Raw genomic sequence first — 23028 nt, forward strand, 5'->3', positions numbered from 1 at the left:
ATAACATTTGTTCCCAGTCTTGTATTTTGAATTTTTTCACCAAATGAAATGTAACCTATTGCTTAGTTTTGTCTGCAGAGGACTGGAGGATAGCAAAATTAATATTTTTATTTATTTATTTTTTTTAAAAAACACCGAACAGTTCTGAAGTAACTTTTCCTTATTGCATAAACTCACTAAAACCTATGGAGATTAGAACAAGCTGATTTAAAACAATGAAGCAGGTAAACTTTAGAGGAAGGTGACACGTTGATGTAGGGAAAGCTCGTACCTTAGAAATTACAGATGTTTGAATATGTGGGTAAGAATTATGTGATCTGTGTATATCGCCTTGTCAGCTGCATTATGAAAATGTTATTTGCTAAGGACTCTTCCTATCATATGATATTCTGATACAGTAAAGGTCGTCTTGTGGTTTAACAGCTGTTTTGAAAAGCTGATGAACAGATGAAAATAATTGATGAGTCATCACCTGCTGGAGGGAGGCCTTTGTATTTTCATTGTATTTTTAAAAAAATAATGGAGAGAAGAAAGGGCTAATAGTTTTGTCAAAAACTCTTAGTAATTTTGTAAGTTACTCTGACTGCAGCAGGTTGCAGAAGGATCTCGTTATAGTAAATGGAAATAAAATCGCATATTAAGGCTGGTGTTAAAGTATTATGTGTAAAGAAAAATCTTTAATGATACGTGGTGATTATTTCTTGATTGGTCATTACTGCACATAAGCTTTGAATTACTGTGTACTGCTATGAAAATACCAGGTGAATAGTGTTTGAAACAGTGGATACAATGCTTGAAAGCAAATAGAGAACAAATAACAGAAGCTTTATCATACTGCTGTATGAAGCAGTGCCATGTCTGCGTGCAAGTAGTTCTCCTTACCCTACCTTAGAAGCAATACAGCAGAACTGGAAAAGTAACACACAAAGGTGTGGGACTAAGGTAATCAGGGGTCTGGAACTACTTAGAGAAGAAACAAGATAGGCCATTTTCCAAAGTGATAACAAAAGATTCCAGATGTATACCTGTTTTCAATTTTATAAAAACAAATGTTCCTTCTTTTGTTTTTTTTTTTTTTGTCTGCAGGGTTGCCTGCAGTCTGTAATCCAGGCATGGTACCAGTGGCAATACCACCTCCTGCAGTCAACCCTCAGCACCTGTGTAATGAAGAGGACCTAAAATCTATCCAGGACATGTTTCCGAACATGGACAGGGAAGTAATCCGCTCAGTGCTAGAAGCTCAGAGGGGGAACAAGGATGCAGCTATCAACTCCTTGCTTCAGATGGCTGAAGAATCATAGATCCCCACTTCCTGCATAGTCGCCGTCCTTGATGCCACTTATTTTTACTTGCCAAGCCAGGGATTTAGCTAGAGGAAAAATTTCCCAACAGCTTTCTGTTAGTGCATCCTGTGTGAAAGATTATACCCCTTCTGTCCTTGGACATTTGGATCTTTTTCACTTTCTTTCTCAATTTGTACATACTCAGTTTATCTTATATCCTACAATACAGCATTGAAGCATCTTTACTATCAGCTGTGCCCTCTGTGGCTATATTCTGATGGGGTGGGGAGTAATGCTGCTTTTTGTTCTTTCTCTCTCCCTTTTCATAAACTTGTTCTTACAAAGTAACTCTATGCAGTACAAGGTTTACTACTGTTTGTTAGATTGAAAAAGTTTTTTTTTTTCCATGGAGGAGAGTTTGCTCTTTAAACGTAACTGATTTGTTAAGTATTTAGGTTTCATCAAGCAGCCTGTTTCTGCCAGAAATTAAAAGAAAGACACTTTCCTTGTCCTGGGGTGTTTAGTTATTGCTGCGATACATTCAGCTGTTTCTGATTGAAGATTTTTAATTTAGTAAGGTAAATATATTAGGTTGTGCTGTTGGTATTTGTAATGAGCATCTTCTATCAATATAATCATTAGGCACCAAAGCAATATATTATCTGGCATGCATTTGGGGCTTTATCCTCCCATATAGTATTGTTATGTATCTGTAAAATCTTAAGAAATAACTTTTAACATGTACAGTATGTATTGCTGTAGCAGAGAACTGGACTGAGCCCTAATGTAATCCCACAGTTAATTGCACTCCAATTACTGCTTCTGCATGCTCATGACTACTTCAAAAGACAAGTGCAGAAGGAAAGATTTTTATATCTGGAAAATTATTGAAGCCGTAAACAATTATTTAAGGTGTTGTCTTACATTAAAAAAAGCAGAAATCTGTGATCTCGTTATAAGGCTTCTTTCTTTACATCTGTATTTCAGCAAAATTGTTGTTTCATATGAGTGGAAAAACTACTGTATTGTTTCTTGTAATCTGAAATAAGAAGCACAAAAAGTAGCTTCAGAATCTTTGAATGGCATTATGAGTTGCTCAGTGACTTGTTAGACTACGGTTGTTGTAGTCATTATTTGATACAGATCGAAATAAATACTTCGAGAGAGAAAATTTAACATATCTGAGTTATAGTCTGATCCTCAGAGGAGATTATTTATTGTTAGTGTTATTTTTTCAGGTAACAGTTCATCTTGGAGCTGCAGAATCTTACAGTATGCACCAGTTACACCTGTTGGATAAATTTCTGCGGAATCTGTTTTTGTAGCTGGTAAAGTAATGCACTTTAAATAGTATGCACCAGTTTATTTTTTCCAGTGATGTGCAATGTTGCTGTTTTATCTTTTTAATGTTTGATTTCAAATACTTTCTATAAGAGCCATAGACCTTTATATTTTCAAGAGTTGGAATGAATGTACACTTGAAATCTAGGCTCTTGAGTGATTCGTGAAAACACTGAAGCCAAATTTGGAATAGGGAGAAAAGACTTGTATGCTCTTCTTCCCCACATGTTGTTTCATTCCCATGCTTAAAATATTTTATTATTTGCTGAAAAGCCGATTTCTGCCCCCTCTACATTCAAGAAGCCTTTAGGTAGCACTGGCAGTAGAGCATGAGTATTTATTTTTTAATGATTAAAGTGATACTAAAACTTCTAAAATACAGCACCAAAAATCATCCTAGTTTCTGACCTTTTAAAGTTGTCTTTTCATGATGTACAATTTTAAGTTTTGTTATGAATCTCTTATGTTAAATTTACCATTGAAAGCATAAGTGTCTTTATATGTCCTCCAATTGGCTTTTCAATAGGGAGATTTGAGGCTATAGTTTCTGTGTTCTTTAGTTGTAGAGTCACCACGCTTTTATTTTCTAAAATAAAACAAGTGTTCATCAAGATACTAGTCTTGCTCCTTCCCTACAATCATGGTAAATTTAGTGATTGAGTAAATACAGAGGCATTTGGTCTTTATAGCATAGTGATTTGTGACATGGTCACCAAAAAGGGTGAATCTTGGTAATGTTCTAATGCTTGGATATCTCCAGGAAATGTCCCTTGCTCTAACTTTTACACACATAGCATGAATTGCTAGATATGAAACAATTCAGGGAAAATGTATATATTTAAATTTTTATATTAAAACGTTGGGATCCATAATACAGCTTTTTATAAAAGCAAGTGGTCATGATTCAACTTAATGGCTGGTAAATTGTACTGCATCCTATTACAGCTCAATTTCAAGTACAGAATAAACATGTTTCAATCCTAACCACCAGAAGGGGTAATTGCAAATGTTAGGTTAGCCAGATGTATTCATAAACAAGACTCTGGGCCTCTGAGGGAGGCTTCTGTTCTTAGAATTTTTTTCTTTGTTTTTTTTTCCTAGGCAAATGTTACACAAAACAGGGTAGATGTACGAGTTGAAGATGGGATATGTAGGAGCAGTATGGCCAGTAGATGGACTTCAGCATGTTACACTATACTTAAATATTATTCTGGGGATTTTTTGTCTTGATTTAATTAAGCATTATAGCTGAAACTCTTGTGTCAAGATGTGCTACTTCATCTTGTTAAAAAGAACAGAACATTGATCATAAGCTTACTTAGCTTTTCAGCATACATATCCTCTTAGTCAAGCTGTTCGGTGTCAGGTTGGAATTGGAGGGATGAAAAAAGACAGGGAGTGTATAATTATTCTAGGGTCTGAGAAATTAAGCCATTGGAATGGAAAGTCTGTTTCTTGATTTAAAACACATAAATTGTCACTGATTATGATTGTAGCTCTTGACAAAATGCTAATGGGATAATACTGTGTCCTATGCTGCTCTTCTGCTCAACAGCTTCAAGCCAGCTGTGTAAGACTGGTGTCTGCTAAAAGTTAGTGCTCTTAGTACTAGTTTGAGTCCTGCCAAGAGCCTAAACTTGCTAAAGGTAGGAACGTTGTTTTGTGTAGCTAGATCCTTGCTACTTTCTTCTCTACTGCTCTTAGCCTCTGCTGATGGTACTGAATGTTTTGGGTTTTTTTTCCCCCTTACAAATGTTATTGCTTGTTTGGTTGATATGTAATACCATACAGAGGATGTATTTTGCTGTAATAGTTCTGAAGACATTGTTTCTCTGGGTTGAGGTCCACTGTCCAAATGTGTTTCTTGCACTCTACAGTACATTAACTTTTTCATTCTAATTTAATAAATGTATTATCTAAATGAAAGTGTTTGATGTCTCTGTTGGACAGCACCACAATTTTGAGTCTTTGTCTATAGACTCCTCTAGAATTCAAATATCAATTACAGTCTTTTATTTAGTCTTGTGCATTAGTTAACAAGTTACACTGGTTCTTAATGGGATCGTCTGATGTGACTAGTAGAGTAAATGCTCAAAAGTATTTTAAGCATTCATTTCTAGGTAGGTGTCTCTTTCTAACTATTCTATTTGCTACTTTCTCAAGAACATGTTCCAGTATTGCAGATCTAGAGGACAGAATGAAGCAGTTGTGAGGTTCCATTGTTCAAAGCACAATGTTGGGGGGCAAGGGAGGAGGGAAGAACAGCGTGTGGGTATGGAAGAAATGCCCTGCAGTATGAGGGGACAGAGAACTCTGTAGATGAGAGTGATGTCCAAGTGAAGAGTTATGAAGTAGACCTTGTTATATGCTATTTTAGATGCAATAAGAGCTGGCTTTATCTGCTGATATATAATAAATTAATTTAAAAAGATTTGGTTCACATCGTATCTCTTTTTAATTCTATGATTGACTACAGAGCTATCTGATGTCCTCTTTCTTATTTGACAGCATTACTATCTATGCTCAGTGATTATCAATCAACTGGTAGTCTGTAGTATTTGGTGTATTATCAAGCTAACATTTTGGGTTTTACTGTCCAGTTCATAGTGTGTTTTTTGTCATGAGTTAATTCTTTTTTAACAAATTATAATTGAGAGGAGTCTTTCACAACTGAATTTCCTTTGATTTGTTTCCTTAATGTACTTAGTACCTACTATGAAATGAAATTGCGTTCAAGTTGTGCTTTCTGCTAGCCTTTGAGTGCCAGTTTCTATCTAAAGCTTACAGTTTGCTTTAGTGCACTGTGAGAGATGAGAAAAAGTGAGAAATCATTTACTTAAGCAAATGTTCGTGTTCTTGTGGCTGGTAAAGCATCTGTTAAGCATTTTAATATTTATTAGCTTTTTCATTTCAATGCTAATCAACCACTGATAATGTGTGGGAGTGTAAAGAGAAATCAGTGTATTTTGAATTATTAAAACATTTAAGTACATCAATGAGAGCAGGGCCTATAGGAAGAAATGCAAATATGTGTTTTCTTAGAATAAGGAGGAAAAATTAAAACTCCTATTAACAATTTTCTCTGCTGCACTTTTAAGTTGTAGCCTACTGAAGACTTCAACATTCTCTCCTAGATCTTCAGAAAGCTTACTTAGAAACCCAAGTTGATCTATTTTCATACTACACTATATTTTAGGAGGATTTTCTTTACTGTCTTCCCAGAAAGTGTAATTTATTTTGTAAGAACAAATAGTCTGTACTTATGGTATACCATAACTTTTGAAGTAAAATTTGAATATAGAAGGGAAGTGCGAATTTGTGGAAAGCAAGTAGATGGAAGTTGATTTTAGCTATGTCTGTGTTTCCATCTGTGGGAGAACTTTGAAAGTACCACTGTTTTGGAGTATTCAAAGAATTCACTTAGAATGTGTTTTTGAAACATTAAGTGTACTAATCTGGAACATGAAGCAGACTAGATACCAGTGGACAACCTTTGTAATCTTAATGCATTTATCATTGTAAGAAAATGAAATATGATTCCATTTATTTTAAAATTATCTCCAATTACAAAATAACTACAGTGAGTGGAAAAAGTACACTGAACTTACCTTCCATGGTTGTGCTGTCTATATTTCTTTATGGATTAGATTCAGCTTGGCACTACATCACCGGACAATGTTTTTTGCCCCTTAAATGCATAATTTCTGTAATAGTAATCAGGTTAATGTGGAGCATTGAGGTTGATTTGAAATGCTTAACACTATTTTTAAAATGAACCACTAAGTAATTATAAAAGCGCACATGGTGGGGTGGGGGGGGTGGTGACAGGTTCCTGCCCAGCGCAGCAGGCAAATCAGCTCTGTGACTGCGTCACCATCCCAGGTCCCCTTGTGTAATAGGTACAGGGCTCTGCAAGTGGAGCCAAACAATGATGAGGATGATGGTTCATTTAGGTGGAGGTGTTGCCAAGGTTAAGCTGGCCTACGCCCTGCATCAAAACTACTTCCATAAAGAGAAGACGACAAGTTATTGTCATAGGAGACTCTTCTGAGGGGAACAGAAGGCCCAATATGATGACCTGATCCACTTCTTACGGAAGGCTGCTGGCTCCTTGGGGCCTAGGTTAAAGACGTGACAAGGAAACTCCCTACACTGGTACAGCCCTTGGATTACTATCCGTTATTGCGTTTTCATGTAGGCAGCAATGAAGTTGCAACAAGAAGTCTGAGGGTGATCAAAAGAGACTTGAGGGCCTTGGCACAACTGATTAAGGGATCAGGAGCACAAGTAGTGTTCTCTCCCCTTCCAGTTGCAGGCAGTGATGAGGGAAGAAACAGGAAGACCCAGCAGATCAGTAACTGGCTCTGAGGCTGGTGTCACTGGCAAAATGTTGGGATTTTTGATCATGGATCAGTCTACATGACACCAGGCCTACTGGTGACAGGAGCTACACCTGTCTCAAAAGGGGAAAAGGATCTTTGCAGAGGAGTTAGGAGGGCTCATTGAAAGAGCTTTAAACTAGATTTGAAGGGGGAAAGGGATAAAACTAGGCTTGCCAGAGATAAGCCTGGGGGCAGCATGTGGTGTTTAAGGGACAGTGTGCCAGCAGGGTCCTTTGGTCTGCTCCACAATGTGCTGAGTACACTGAAGCGCATTTGGAATGTTTTTATACTGATGTGTACATTAGGAGAACACACAACAGGAGCTAGAAGCTTTGGCCCAGTGCCAGAGCTACGCCATCATTGGCTTAAGCAAAACCTGGTCAGATGTGTCCTGTGATTGGTGTGCAATGATGGATGGTTATAGGCCCCTCGGGAGGGATGGGTAGGACAGGTGAGGCGAGGGGGAGGCAGTGCTGTGTGTAAAGGGGGAGTTTGATTATATGGTGCTTACAGTTGTCTACAACGTGATTGAGAGCCTCAGGGTAAGGATGTAGGGGAAACAAATACAGTGCATGTTGTTGTGGGAGTCTATTATCAACCACCCAGCCACGACAATGACACTAGTGAAGTATTGTACAGGAAAGGAAGGAGTACCTCTAGATCAACTACTGTTATCCTTATGAGCTGGATGCACATAAATCTATGGGATTCATCCCAGGGTACTGAAAGATCTGTCCAACGTTATTGTGGAACCTCTCTCGATTATTTTTCAGTGGGCTTGGGATTCTGGAGGGGTCTCAGTCGATTGGAAGCTGGCAAATCTTGTCCCAGTTTTCAAGAAGTGAAAGAAGGAAGGCCCTGGTAATTACAGGCCTGTCAGTCTCACTTCAGTGCCTGGTAAAATTATGGAGAATGTTATTCTAGGAGTTACTGAAAAACTTGAGAGACAATCCAATCATTGGTTTCAGCCAATAGAGGTTCATGAGGAGAGAGTCCTGCTTAACTAACTAATTTCCTTTTATGACAAGGCCACCCATCGGGTTGACCAAGGGAAGCAAGTAGATGTGGTGTTTTGGGACTTCAGCAAAACTTTTGATACTGTCTCTCACAGTATCCTTTTGGACAAAGTGTTCAGCACACAGCTAGACAAGTCCATAATACATTCAGTGAGCAAATGGCTGATGGGTTGGGGTCAAAGAGTAAGAGTAAAAGGGGTTACACCAGGCTAGCAGCCAGTCACCAGTAGGTCTCCCCAGGGCTCAGTTTTAGGACCAGTGTTCTTTAATGTTTTTGTAAATGGTCTGGATGCAGGAGTCAAATGCATGTTAAGTAAGTTTACCAAGGATACTAAACTAGGAGGAGCTGTGGACTTCCTCAAGGGTAGAGAGGCCTTACAGAGAGATGTGGATAGACTAGAGAGCTGGGTGTTGACGCGGAAGTCATGGACACTGCTGACGACCAATATGATCAAGCAAATGCCACTTTATTGCCTAGATAGCTCAGATTATATAGACATAGCAAGTCATTCATTGATTGGTTAGTATGTGCTGTCCGTACTCCTAAAGTCATAATTTGATTGGTTAAAGATGTATACTGGATATAGTCACGTATTTCTTACTTTGTCTATTGTACCGTTGCTTCTCAGCATGTATACTCGCTTTGTCCATTGTGCTCAGGTCCTGTTCACTTCGATACATTCGCCCATATTCCCATCCGCATAGCTCACTTCGCTACATTCGCGTACATTGATACACTTGCTCATATTCCCATCTACTACATCGAGGGCCTACTGCCTGCAGAGGCCTCTGAAACAGTCCCATTGTGTCTGGATTGTTCACTACGTGTCCATTGCTTTCCAAATATCCCACAAATCCCTCTTTTTGTTTTTGAACAATCCAGACTTTGGCCATTGCATTCTGTATCATCTTTCCTAAACAATTGAGTATGCAAGGGACAATTAGTAACAAAACCAATAATACCAACGAAACAATTCCCAGCATTTTTAACACATCTCTTACCCATCCCATAATTCCCCACTGGGTAAACAGCCTATCTAGCCATCCTAGACCATCACTAACTTGCAACTTTCGAACTTGGTTTTTCATCGTTTGTATAGCTTTATGGATTGATTCAGAGTGATCAGATAAATTCATACAACACATCCCATCTAAATCTTCACAACTATGTCCATGTGCTAACAACAAAAAATCTATAGCAGCTCGATTTTGCAGTGTTGCATGTCGTATGCTATCTACATCACTAAGCAAACCGTCTAGGGCTAGTGAAGTTAGATTGCTCTGTTTTGCCAGCCAACACCCCAACTTTCGCAGATTAATTAAAGCACTTGCGACCCCTACTCCTGGGGCTAAAAAGCTGGCTGCTATAATTTCACCAGGAGACCAAAATTCTGCGTGATCATTGCAGTCTGATTGAAATGCATGCTGATAAATTTTCCGTTTATATCTTCTGTGCCTTCTTCTACGTTGCCAAATTTGAGTGTCATTGGGAAGTAATAGAGTCAAACGACCCAAACTACACGGCCTGCCCTGCAAACAAGAGGGTATACCAGGCCCGGCTCTGCCTCCACAGATCAAAAGCACCCCTGGAGGTAATTGTATTGGTGTATTGCTAGATTTCGAGATATTTGGACTAGTGTAATTGCACCAATCAGTTGCATTGCGATACACCGGCAATGTTGCATTGACTACTTGTCCTTTCTTGTTATGATTACTGCTATAATTAAACATTACACAATAATCCATTTTTATAGAACCCAAAAGTTCTAATTCTTGGGGTTCTACAACTGCTCCAGGTAAATGTGGCATGATCGCATCCCAGTTGTCAACCCTTCCCTTGCCCATGCTTGGCAATGAAGTAACTAGCGACGGCCATATCTCATTGTCCAAAGGCACTCCCACCAAGCATGTAGAAAATGGGTTGTCAGGGTTGGTCATAGACAAACACAGGGTTGATTGTCTGGTGAGATTAGCAATCGTGAGCCATACATTGGTTCTGGGTGAAGAAGGAACCCAAAATGTTCCAACACTGTGACAAAGCATTAAAACAACAAAACACCACTTCAGCATTGTTAACAATAACGACAAATGACTGCGTGGACACGGTGATCGTCTGGCTTGATTGTTACTGAAGACAAGCATCTGGCGAAAATGGTGGTATAAGATCGATCACTGCCCATCCAGGTTTCTGTTAAAAACAAAAATGATAAAGTCATGAATCAGATTCCTTGTTTCCAGGGTTTTACCCATCTACTTGGTACCCATTTTGGTCCCTCATCTGTTAAAACACAAACATAACCATGACCGGTTAATTTCACTTCTGCTGTACCATTCCATTCTCCACTTCGTAGATCTCGGTATAGCACTTTAATTGCATTAGTTTCTCTCTGAATCCCTGATTGCAATGACATGTGATGAATTACAATAGGAGGAGAGTCTCTTCCTTCTGTCAAGCGTAAATAGTTCAACACATACAGCGCTTTTTCAAGTCTTTCAGAAGGCGGTAACAGTTCTCCCCCTTTTTGTTTTTGCAAAAGCGATTTAAGAGTTCCATGAGCTCTTTCCACAATGGCTTGTCCAGCGGGTGAATGAGGAATTCCTGTTAGATGACGACTCCCCCATAAGGTACAAAACCTGCTAAAAGAAGTTGAAACATATGCAGGACCATTGTCCGTCTGAAGCTCTTGTGGGATACCCAAAGCTGCAATAGCACTATGCATGTGCTTCACTACGTGTTTAGCTGTTTCACCTGTTTGAGCAGTTGCCCATATTACATGTGAAAAGGTGTCAATACAAACATGAACATATTTTAAACGGCCAAATTCAGGCACATGGGTGACATCCATCTGCCACAGTTGAAAAGACTTTAAACCTCGAGGATTCACTCCAATGCCTAAGCCAAATCCAACTTTTTGACAAGCTGGGCACGACTGCACAATACCTTGCACATCAGAGACTTTCAAATTAAATTGTCGCGCTAAAACTTTTGCTGATTGATGGAAAAAATCATGTGATACTCGGGCCTGCTCAAACAGATTAATTCCTTGCTGCTGCCATGCAGGAGCAACTAACTTGTCTGCAATATTGTTGCCAATAGACAGTCCATGCTGAAATTGATGACTGCGAATGTGAGTAATAAAATACTCTTCTTGTCTCTGATTTAACAAAAACAATAAGTGTATTAGTAACAGGTATAAGACAGGATTTTTTATCTGCTTAATCATTGCTCGCTCTACTCTCTGAGTGGTTCCCACCACATACAAGGAGTCTGATACAACATTGACAGGTATGTCAAACCAATGTTGAAAAACCCACAAAACTGCTCGTAATTCTAGAGTTTGTAAAGAATCCCCAGCATGTCCTGAAAGTAGCTGTTGATGCCACTGATCATTTTCATACCAAGCTACAGAAGCTCGTTTTGATTTTCTTCCTGCATCTGTAAATACTGTTAATCCATCAACAGGAGTTTCTGATCTGATTGGTTTTTCCTCAAATTCTTGATTTTGTAACAATGGTAACAGTTTATCAGAGGGATAATGATTTGTAATCTTTCCTGGGTATTCTGCTAATGCAATTTGAATTGTTTCTGAGGTGGCCATCAGCCAATCCAAATAATTTTGCTTTGCAGGCACAAACATGGTTTCAGGTTCGTCTCCTGAAATTTCCAAAACTCTTTTTCAGCCCTTCATCATCAGATGCGCTAGTTGTTCAATTTTAGTATATACAGTAGTTTTAGACTGAAAAGGTAAAAGCACCCATTCCAAAATAGCAATTTTCTGTTTTGTTATTTGAACTATCAACCCAATAAGATGTTTTCATTCAGCAGAATTGTTAATCAGCAAAAATTGCAATGGCAAATCATTTATTTTTCTTTGCACACTACCAGAAATTACCTTGTCAATGATTTTATCAAGTGCAACTTTTTGCTCAGATGATAATTGTCGATAATCATTTGCTCCTGTTGATGTTCCTAGCAATGGCATCAAAGGCTCTAAATCATCATTAGTAATTCCCATAACAGGTCTTACCCATTGAATGTCTCCCATCAATTTCTGAACATCTGTAAGGTTTGAAATTCTGGAATTAAATACAATTTTCTGAGGCTGTATCACACTTTCTGTAATGATCCAGCCTAGATATTTCCACGGATTTGAACACTGAACTTTTTCTGGGGCTAATTTTAAACCCTTAGGCTCCAATGCTTTGGTGATCTTTGCTAAAGTATTATTCTTGTCCATATTTTCTCCTGCAATCAATATATCATCCATGTAATGATATATCAACAATTCCGGATTGTTTTTTCTGAAAGACTGTAACGCCCAGGACACAAACGTCTGACATAATGTAGGTGAATTTTTCGTGCCTTGTGGTAGCACCACCCAATGATACCTTTTAGCTGGTTCTTGCTTGTTAATTGAGGGCACAGTAAATGCAAATTTTTCAACATCACCTGGATGTAAAGGAATTGTGAAAAAGCAATCCTTCAAATCAGTAATTAACAGTTCCCAATGTCCTGGAATCATAATGGGGGAAGGCAAACCTGGTTGCAAAGCACCCATGTCTTGCATGACCGCATTTACTGCTTGAAGGTCATGTAATAGCCTCCATTTTCCTGATTTTTTAGGAATTGCAAAAATGGGTGTATTCCATGGACTTGTGGAAGGTACAATATGTCCTGCTACCAATTGTTCATTCACTAATGTCTGAATTATTTGCAGCCTATCTTGTTTTAGCGGCCACTGATCCACCCACACTGGTTCGTCTGTTTTCCAAGTGAGTTTTAATACAGGCTGCTTCTCAGAGGCCGCTCCTAAAAAGGCTGTGTAATTAAACGAGCACCCATTTGGGATAAAAGATCCCGACCAATTAGAGTTATCGGTAAATGTAGCACATACGGTCGAGTAGTTACCATAGTGCCATCTGAAAAATAAAAGGAAATTGGTACTTTACTGATCATTGTTGGTTGGACACCTCCTACTCCCACTACCCCTGTAGTTGCGGGTACTAGCGGCCACTCGCCAGGCCATTTGGATGCAGGGATGATGGTGACGTCAGCTCCAGTGTCTATCAGCATTGACACTGTCAGGGATTGTCCACTAGGGTACGCCATTGTGACGCTTTCCTCAGGCTTTCCTCTGGCGATGTCAACAGCCAGCAGCACCTGAGGCTGACCCGTGGAACCAAAGCCCCCGTGGCCTCGCTCCACAGCCTGCGCCTTGGGCACACATGCCCGAAAATGGCCCCAACTGAGCTATTTTCGATTGAGCTGGTATGGTAACAGGAGGAGTCAGTGTATAGACCATAATTTTTATCACACCACAATAATCTGCATCAATAAGCCCTGGCACTACAAAAATGCCTTTCCGAGAAACAGAAGAACGACCTAATAGTAATGCACTTCAGCCATGCCCTAATGGTTCTTTCTGATCAGAAACTATGAGTTGTAAAACTTCTGCGGCAAATTGTGCTTGCCAGTCTGTCCTGACATAAGGACCTGCGCCCAATAACATTTGAGCTTGTATTCCAAATAAAGGATCCCCATTCTGTCTTGGGATAGCGGCTGCACTTTCACAAGCCGCTTGCCAGTTTTGATAAAACTGGATTTGCTGAGATGGAAGCAATATCATTTGCACAATCATTTTAACATCATACGGTGTCAGCAAATACGTAGAAAATACATGTTGAATAATAGATTGCTTGTACGGTGATTTTAACCCATATTGAGTAACTGCTGCCTTAGCCTCTTTTAAAACTTTCCAATCCACTGCTTCCCAAACAGGACCCCCATGCATACCTCTCACAACCGGAAATGCAGACGGAATAAATTGACCTTCAGATATAGCATCTCTGATTACCCCCCTCCACCTATTTGCCGGATCTCCCACCCCGCTCCCCGTTAATAAGGTCGCCGGAGGTGGCGGCAAAGGTGCTGTGGCACCGATCTCACCCGATATGTCCTTGGAGATAAAAGTGTTCGTTGGAGGTGGTTGCGGGAGTGATGACGCTCCTGCGCTGAAAGATGATACCGGCACAGGCTTCACTTGCGTATCCCCCATATCTGTCGCCCGCTCCTTCTTTCCCTCAAACGGCGGCAACAGTGGATACAGAGACGTGCTGACTGGTTTAGGTGATGAAAAATGAGAGCCAGAGACTGAGTTGTATCCCGTCTCTTCTGCTGTTGTCGGCGGAAGTTTTACCAGGTTGTTGGCTTTTTCCAAGGGCTGGTCCCCAAGCTCTGGAGCTGCTACTGCAGATTTTTTGGCTGCACAAACCCTTACGGAGACTCCATTTTCTCCAGCTACACAGGCGGGAACAACAGCTGGAATAGTTGGATCTGTGAATAGCATACTTGTCACAGAAGAAGTTTCTTTTGAATCTTCCGGAGTTAACGCGGCAAAAGCAGAAGCTGCTGCCAAACGTTCTGCCTTCATATTTTTTAAAGTTTCTATGATTAACTTCCACATAGCAGAAAGCTTACTCGCCTCCTTGGATCCCTTACATACTTCTTCCTACAGCTCTGCCCCTATCTTTTCCCATGTTGGGATTTCAAAAGCAGCATCAACTGTGAGGATCAAGTCCTTTTTCTTTGCCCAAAACAGCAAAGCTTCTAGGAAGGCTGAGTCATATCTTAAGTCTCTCTTAGAGAGCATACGTTGGAGGAGCTTAACCACTGCTGATTCCTCTTTGGTCAGCGTGGACCCCATCTCCTCCCCGGCCGCTCGCCTGGCCAAGACGAGATTCCCACTGTACCTTTTTGCACTTTAGTGTCTTCCGAATGCCGGGGCAGCACTCGACTTCGGCCGGCTTCCGTCCCCTCACTCCGTCGGTTTTCTGTCGTGAAATTCAACACCGATCCGAGGGTCCCCGAACCCTTTCTCCAAGGGTCCCTGTTCGGGCACCACCTGTCGACGCGGAAGTCACGGACACTGCTGACGACCAATATGATCAAGCAAATGCCACTTTATTGCCTAGATAGCTCAGATTATATAGACATAGCAAGTCATTCATTGATTGGTTAGTATGTGCTGTCCGTACTCCTAAAGTCATAACTTGATTGGTTAAAGATGTGTACTGGATATAGTCACGTATTTCTTACTTTGTCTATTGTACCGTTGCTTCTCAGCATGTATACTCGCTTTGTCCATTGTGCTCAGGTCCTGTTCACTTCGATACGTTCGCCCATATTCCCATCCGCATAGCTCACTTCGCTACATTCGCGTACATTGATACACTTGCTCATATTCCCATCTACTACATCGAGGGCCTACTGCCTGCAGAGGCCTCTGAAACAGTCCCATTGTGTCTGGATTGTTCACTACGTGTCCATTGCTTTCCAAATATCCCACAGCTGGGCAACCACTAACCCTATGAAACTTAACAAGAGCAAGTGCTGGGTTTTGCACTTGGGACGGAGTAGTCCTGGTTATACGTACAAGCTGAGGTACAAGAGGCTGGAGAGCAGCCCCGCAGAAAGAGATCTAAGAGTTTGGATTGTTTGCAAGTTGAGTGTGAGTCAACAGTGTGCCCTGCAGCCAAAAGGGCTAACTTTGCCTGGGGCGCATCAAGCACAGCATAGCTAGCCAGTCAAGGGAGGTGATTGTCACACTCTACCCCACACTGATGCGGCCCCACCTCAAGTACTGTGTGCAGTTTTGGGTGCCTCAATATAAGAAGGACATCAAACTATTAGAGTGTGTCTGGAGCAGGGTGACCAAGATCTTGAAAGGTCTCGAGGGCTAGACATACGAGAAGCAGCTGAGGTCACTTGGCTTGTTCAGCTTGGAGGAGAGAAGGCTGAAGGGTGACCTCATTACAGTCTACAACTTCCTTAAGGGGGGCAGCAGAGGGGAAGGTGCTGATCTCCTCTCTCTGATGATCAGTGATAAGACACAGGGAAGCGGAATGTAGCTGTGTTATGGGAGGTTTATATTGGACATTAGGAAAAGGTTCTTCACTGGAACAAGCTCCCCCAGGAAGTGATCAACTGTGCATTTCCTTGATTGTTAATTGACCATGTATGTAAAGCTATAATATAAATTCATTTGGATGTTTCAATTTGATTCAAGTCCTACTAACAGGAATAGACAATCAACTATCAATTAGTCTAACTTACGTACTGCTGCTGGGAGAAACTGGTACTGAGATCGTTGCACATAAAATAACCCTCCAAGGTACTTGCTTGGGGGTTTTTTTTTTATAGTATTGGTAAGAAGAAGTTGTGAAGGGAGGATGTGGGTTTTTTTTTTTGTTACTGTTGTTTTTTTCCCAGCTCAAATTAAAAATCAGTATGTGGCTTGTAGCAGAAAGATTGAGAACTCCTTTCCTTCTTTGTCCTAAATAATATATTTTCAAGTGCTATTTTTGTCCATCTGACAAGCTTATAAGAAAGATAGGGAGAAACTTTTTAGGAGGGCCTGTTTTGATAGGACAAGGGTAATGATTTTAAATTAAAAGAGGGTAGATTTAGACTACACATGGAAGAGATTTTTTACAGTGAGGGTGGTAAAACACTGGAACAGGTTGTCTGAAGATGTGGTAGAAGCCCCATCCCTGGAAACATGTCAGGTCGGACAGGGCTCTGAGCAACCTGATCTGGTTGAAGATGTCCCTGCCCCTTGCAGGGGGGTTGGCCTAGATGACCTTTAAAGGTCCTTTCCAACCTAAATGGTTTTATATATTATAGACATTAATTTAAAACTTAGCAAATGTCTTTCCTATAAATAAGTATTTAAGTTCCACAAATGCACTGACGTTTGCACAAAACCAGCATAAGCTTCATATTTGCCCAGTTTAGATCGTCAGACAATAAAACCTGTAAATTATTTGCTAATGGGACATTTTATTCAGTGAGCTGTTTAAGAATCTCACTGTGGTCAACAGATTTGTTTAAAAGGCATTATGTGGACACATCAATAAAATGCACTAACTGGGTGGTTTCACCATATATACATGTGTATTGCTATGTAACATTTCCTAATGCAGTAGTTCCTTGTAATTGGCTAGTTAGTGGAACAGAAAAATGAGTGTGCTATTTCCTGATGTCAGTAAATGCTTTTCTGTGGTAAGTTTTAGTGAAGCATCAATGTATTTGATTATGGTAAATATCACAGGATGAAAAATCAGCACTTTCTGATGAATTTGATACCCCATGGAAATGACAGGAAAGAGCTCAGGATTCATTTTATATTATATAGTGTTTCTTGTTTAAAATATTATTTATTAATCTGTAGTTCTATAACTGGAGCTGTTTTGCTGCTATGATTGTACATTTTGCTATAAAATTTGGAAATTTTGCTATAAAATTAAGGAGTACATGCATTTTGTCATTTCAAGTCGTAAGGAACTTGATACAGTACACAATAGCTAGATATATTTTAACATAAATGGTAACTTCTTATATATCAAACAAATGTATATCTTCATGTTTTCCTGTTTTGCTTATTTCTCTACTTTAAAGTAATTACTAGAGATTCCCTGGACTTGTAATTGTAGTATAGTATTTGTTCCAAAGAGAAATCTACATGTTTGTCTCCTCCTCAATCTTGTTTACTTAAAGTGCAAATCCCTTGGATTGTCTTTTTTTTAGGCTTGAAAGAAAAAAGGTAAAAAATAGATGACTTAAAAAAAAATAAATGTGGAACCTGTATTTTAAGGAGAGCAGAGCATTTAGCATTTTGCAGTGGGCTGGTTTTGAAAGTAAAAAAAACCAAACAAAACAACACAACCCAAACCCCCCAAAAATGCACTAATCAAGATTATTTCTTCTAAGCAGTGAATTGTGGTGCTGGTTTGTTGGTTTTTTTTGTGTGGTTTTTTTTTTTTTTTGATTGCTGTACATGAACACTGAAGATTGCAATGGCATCTTCAAATTAAACTCATGGATAACTGATCAGCTACCTGGAAATAATGTGGTGTTCAGCTTTGAGAAATAGCCTCTATATCTTCCATAATTTGGGAATTTAAAGTAAAAAAAAAATAATTTTGTGTGCTAATGTAATTGATCTCTGATGAATGAACATGCTCTGTAAGGCTTAATGTTTCCAGTAGAATTAAGGGAATAGTTCCTGGTTTAGTTTTCTTTAGAGAAGCAAATAATGACCGTTAGAGGGCAGCTTAAGACTTGAACTGAAATGTACTGCTAAACATGTTAATATAGTCCTTAAAACATTTCAGAGAAACCTGCAGACCAGAAAAGTTAGGGAAGCTTTGTAACTGGTGGACATGGTACTAAATACTCAGAATATAGGGACTAGGGAGTTAGGGAGAAGGAAAAGCACACTGAATTCCTTGGCTTCAGCCTGAACTCAAAGTCAACTTTAGAAGTGTTTACAGATGTTTGTTATATGTTACATAAGTGTCACTGGGTTTTTTACACTCTGCACCCCGACCTATCAGCTCTGCAGGCATCAATTTGTCTATCTTGAATTAATATTGCTAGCTCTGTGTTCTAGTGCCAGGCCTCAGAAGGCTGGCATACATGAATACCTCTCATGTAGGAAGCCCTCCTGCAGCCAGCAGTGCTGGTTTTTCACTGCAGTACAGTTCTAGATCATAGTTTTTCATTGCGGCACAATTCTAAATCCCATCCCATCGTAGTGCTATGCCCAAAGTGCTAAACCCTCTGGAAGCCAGAAACTTTGGAAGCTATACTGAAGCTGCCAAACTGCTTGACCCACTGGTCACTCTGTTCAGGACTGTTTGGATGTCTCCTCATAGCAATACCTGATGTTCAGAGTCTGAGGATGCAGTGGTGGAATTGTAAAACTGGTGGTGTGCAGCTGGTCTGGCTTCAGCCCAGGTTCCCAATGAAAAGTGGCTTATTACTGGGTCAGAGAAGGTGCAGGGAGTGGTAAAGCTGTCTGCTCTGCTGTCATAGCTGGTAACCCTGTCTGAAGCCTGTGTACCTGCTGTGGAACAGGAAAACTGTGAGTACTCGGGAGTTGAATGGAGTTCAGCCATAAAATGCAAAGCTTACAAACCTGCCTACTTCTCCCCACTGGTTAATCCTAATATGATATCAGGTTGTGCCTGTAAAGGACAATAGATAGGGCTCTACTGATTTTATTCAGGGACTGAATTTCACTTCAAAATAAGCATGCATAAAATGTGCAATTATTTGGTCAAACAGTTCCTTGTTTATTTTTCAGCCAAGCCTTCAGGGCATATTTCAGGCTTTGTATTATAGCAGCTACTGATAAGGTAAATGCTCCCAGCAGTTTAGGTAAACGTGATGAACTACTGTGGGAAAAGGCAGCCAATTTTCTCAATAGTGTAAATCCATTCAAAATTTCTTAGATAGCATTTTTTTTCCCATGCTCACTTTATATCCTGAACTTATTTGCAATATTGTTAAAATTATGGGCAGGAGAATTTTCTGATTTTACAAAGTTCACTGATTTCACCTTAAGTATTCTTCAACTACTTAGAGCTTTCATTGACACACAGATTTGTTTCTTCAACTGAAGAAGCATGTGCTGATTTCTACAACCAGATGCCTTTTGATCTGGAACACGAAATGCTAGTGATGAATCAAGTTTTCCATTCCTTTTTTTTTTTTTTTTTTAATACTCATCTTCTGGATCTCTTAACTAGTTACAGGGAAAACAAACTGGAGCCTGCCTGTTATCGCACCATCTTGGCAACTAGAATACAGTGAGCAAATAAGAAGAGTTTCTTTATCTCTATATATTTTATGCCAGTGAGCAGAGCTATTTAGATCTGGGTGAGGGATTTTAACCTCATCCAGGAAAAGAGTTTTGAGAGTGTCTTCATTCCCAAGGGCTGCTAGAGAATATATCCATCTGAGTTAGAAAACACCCTGATGCCATTGGACTCTCAGTCGTTTAGATAATAAAGATGGATATCAAACAGTCACTGAAACTGAAAAATGCTGAAAGTTTTAAGAGACAAAATGAACAAGAAGACAGTCTTCTCCCTGTTACTGTGATTAGGACTATTACACCCAGCTTTCTCTAGGCACAAGAGTTAAGTGCAATGTAGCTACAATGTTTTCTGATTTTGTTTTTCGGAGACCCCTTAAACCTTTTTTCCCCAAATGTAACTTTTTTGATTGAATGGAAACGTATTTGCATATTTCTATAATTTACACAAAATTATTTTACACAGTCATCTATTTTTACTCTTGAATATTGTATCACTTTAAAAAAAAACCAACAAGATTTAATTATTTGACTTTTATTTTTTTTTTTTACAAGTAAGAAGTGAAAAAAAGGTGATAACAGAAATGGAAATAAGATCTGTTAAAGAAGGAGCACATGTTATTCTGGGGAAAATACAATTCCAGCTTCCCTAGGGTCTCTGCTTTCTTTTTCGAATGATCATCTCTTTCTTCTGCTGATTTTCCATTGGGAACCAGATGCTGCAGATGTTTTCACCTGGGAATCATATGCTGTAGTTTTTGGAGTGCATGCATTCATACACTGGCATTGTTCCACGTAGATATAGTTATAATTTATGCTTGTCCCGTTTTGGCAAGTCAGGGTCACCTCTCTTGTTTGGCTGCTGAACTCCTGGCAGCAACTGCACTCGTGTTGCATCTGGTTTGCTTCAAGAGAATATCTGTGTTCCACCAGGAAAAGAAAATAGACCTTCTCATTAAAACCTGACAAACATAAATCCCCCCAATGACATTGTTTTGGTGTTTGTTGATAGTTTTGGGGGTGGTGGTGGTTGGTTTTTGTTGTTTGGTTTTTTTTTTTCTACATCCTCTCTTCCTCCCTCCAACACACACTTACAAATGTGATTTTAATTACCTATCTCTTCAGAAGTGAAACTGTTGTTCTATAGATCTGATTCCACTTAATGGAATCATGTAAACACATTAACTTTGTTGCTATTCTGTGATCAGGTTGGAAAAGACCCTTCAGATCTTCGATTCTAACTGTAAACCTAACACTGCCAAGTCCACCACTAAACCATGTCCCTAAACGCCACATCTACACGTCTTTTAAATATCTCCAGGGATGGTGACTCAACCACTTCCCTGGCCACCCTATTCCAGTGCTTGAAATTTTTCCTAATATCCAATCTAAACCTCCCTTGGCACAACGTGAGGTCATTTCTTCTGGTCCTATCACTTGCTACTTGGAAAAAGAGACAGACGCCCACGTTGCTCAACTTCCTTTCAGGTAGATGTCTTTCAATGTCTTTCTTGTAGTGAGAAGCCCGGAACTGAACACAGTATTCCAGGTGTGGCGTCACTAGTGCCTAGTACAAAGGGACAATCACTTCCCTACTCCTGCTGGCCACACTGTTCATGATACAAGCTGGGATGCTATTGGCCCTCTTGGCCACCTGGGCACATTGCTGGATTGTATTCAGCCAGCTGTTGACCAACACCCACAGGTCCTTTTCCATCAGGCAGCTTTCCAACTGCTCTTCCCCAAGACTGTAGGATTGCTGTGACTCAAGTGCTTGTTGAACCTCATACAACTGGCCTCGGCCCATCAATCCAGCCTGTCCAGATCCCTCTGTAGAGCCTTCCTATGCTCCAGCAGATCAACGTTCCTGCCCAACTTGATGTCATCTGCAAACTTCCTGAGGATGCACTTGATCCCTTCATCCTGATCATTGATAGAGATTTCAAGCAGAACTGGGCCCAAGACTGAGCCTTGGGGAACACCACTTGTGACCTGCCACCACCTCGATTTAACTCCATTCACCACAACTCTTTGGGCCTGGCCATCCAGCCAGTTTTTTACCCAGTGAAGAGTATGCCCCTCCAAGCCATGAGCAGCCAGTTTCTCTAGGAGAGTGCTGTGGGAAATGGTGTCAAAGGCTTTATAAAAGTCCAGGTAGACAACATCCACAGCCTTTCCCTCATCCTCTAAGTGGGTCACCTTGTCAGAGAAGATCAGGTTAGTCAAGCAGGACTTGCCTTTCATAAACCCATGCTGACTGGGCCTGATCACTTGGTTGTCCTGTACGTGCCATGTGATGGCACTCAAGGTGATCTGCTCCATAACCTTCCCAAGACTGACATCAGCCTGACTGAGTTCTAGTTCCCCAGATCCTCCTTTCGGCCTTTCTTGTAGATGAGAGTCACTTTTGCTCATTTCCAGTCAACTGGGACCTCCCCAGGTAGCCAGGTTTGCTGATAAATTACGGCAGTTGGCTTGTTGAGCACTTCTTCCAGCTCCCTCAGCAGGGTGATAGATTAACTTGAGAAACCAGTATAAACGGAGTATAAGTAAAGCCATAGAGATGCTAAATTAAGTTTTCGGAACTTACACTGAGGAGCCAGGACAACTTCCTTCACAATATGCCAGTTCAACAGGTTCAGAAGATTCACAGTCACCTTGATGGATCACAGTTTTTTTGCTGTAAGGTTTGCAGGTTGTAGCTTCATAAAAAGAGAAGAGGGAAAAAAGTATACTTCAGATCTCTAGTTCAGAATTAAATGAATGCTAAAACAATTTCAAAGTGCATAATGTCTAATTATTGAGCATCTGCAGTATGTAACCTGGGGCAGATTACTACGTAATCTGGAGGCTTTAGGTTTTTCTTTGATCTCAGCTCTACAGAGTCTTTGGAAGATAATGCAGAGTTGTGGTATTCAGTATCAGGAAAACAAATTTGCTTTTTCCTTTTGAATACATAGTGAAACATAGGGTCTTGATAAATAGAGTAAGTGAAAACTGAGGGAGTGAGGAATCCTTCCATCCACTCAAAGAAAGTTAGAAGTTGAATACAGCACTCTTAAAGCAGAAAACATAAACACGGCATCACTTACGTTTACATATTTTGCAGCAACCATCAGGAGTAGTCTCTGCTTCATCCTTTGAAAAGTAAAGAAGGATGATATATTAATGAGCAGATGACAACCATGAGTATGAATATGATACTGATACTGATACTCGGCAAAAGGCTCCTCTGTGATGAACACTGGATGACTTACTGCCCCCACCATAGAAGTCTTGAATCCTTGTAGCCTCATGGTAAAAAATACTATGCTTTTCTTATTATTAATGTTATAGCAAGATTATT

General features: G+C 40.0%; 3 protein-coding genes across 4 annotated transcripts in view; 1 reads left to right on the top strand and 2 right to left on the bottom strand.

The window, feature by feature from the left end:
* The window catches only part of TOLLIP (toll interacting protein), a 32689-nt gene extending 28139 nt beyond the window's left edge, over positions 1–4550 (top strand). For both annotated transcript variants that reach the window (XM_086748848.1, XM_086748849.1), the window contains one exon: positions 1087–4550. In XM_086748848.1, coding sequence (XP_086604974.1) covers positions 1087–1301 — 215 coding nt within the window. In that variant the 3' untranslated portion in view covers positions 1302–4550. The remainder of the gene's footprint in view (positions 1–1086) is intronic.
* A 2045-nt stretch (positions 4551–6595) lies between these two features.
* Positions 6596–9831, bottom strand: LOC147600580 (uncharacterized). The gene is made up of 2 exons (XM_086749622.1): positions 8908–9831; positions 6596–6742 (listed from the first exon to the last, which is right to left on the bottom strand). The coding sequence occupies exons 1-2, from the start codon at positions 9829–9831 to the stop codon at positions 6596–6598; spliced, it is 1071 nt and encodes a 356-aa protein (XP_086605748.1).
* A 10412-nt stretch (positions 9832–20243) lies between these two features.
* LOC147600581 (uncharacterized) overlaps positions 20244–23028 on the bottom strand; it is a 43346-nt gene continuing 40561 nt past the window's right edge. The window contains exons 42-44 of the mRNA XM_086748146.1: positions 22775–22820; positions 22273–22384; positions 20244–20601 (exon numbers count right to left, since the gene is read on the bottom strand). Of these exons, the coding sequence (XP_086604272.1) occupies positions 20361–20601; positions 22273–22384; positions 22775–22820 (399 nt within the window). The 3' untranslated portion in view covers positions 20244–20360. The remainder of the gene's footprint in view (positions 20602–22272; positions 22385–22774; positions 22821–23028) is intronic.

Source organism: Chlamydotis macqueenii, chromosome 5 (genome assembly GCF_036417535.1).
Source record: "Chlamydotis macqueenii isolate bChlMac1 chromosome 5, bChlMac1.mat, whole genome shotgun sequence".
NCBI classification, from domain to species: Eukaryota; Metazoa; Chordata; class Aves; order Otidiformes; family Otididae; genus Chlamydotis; species Chlamydotis macqueenii.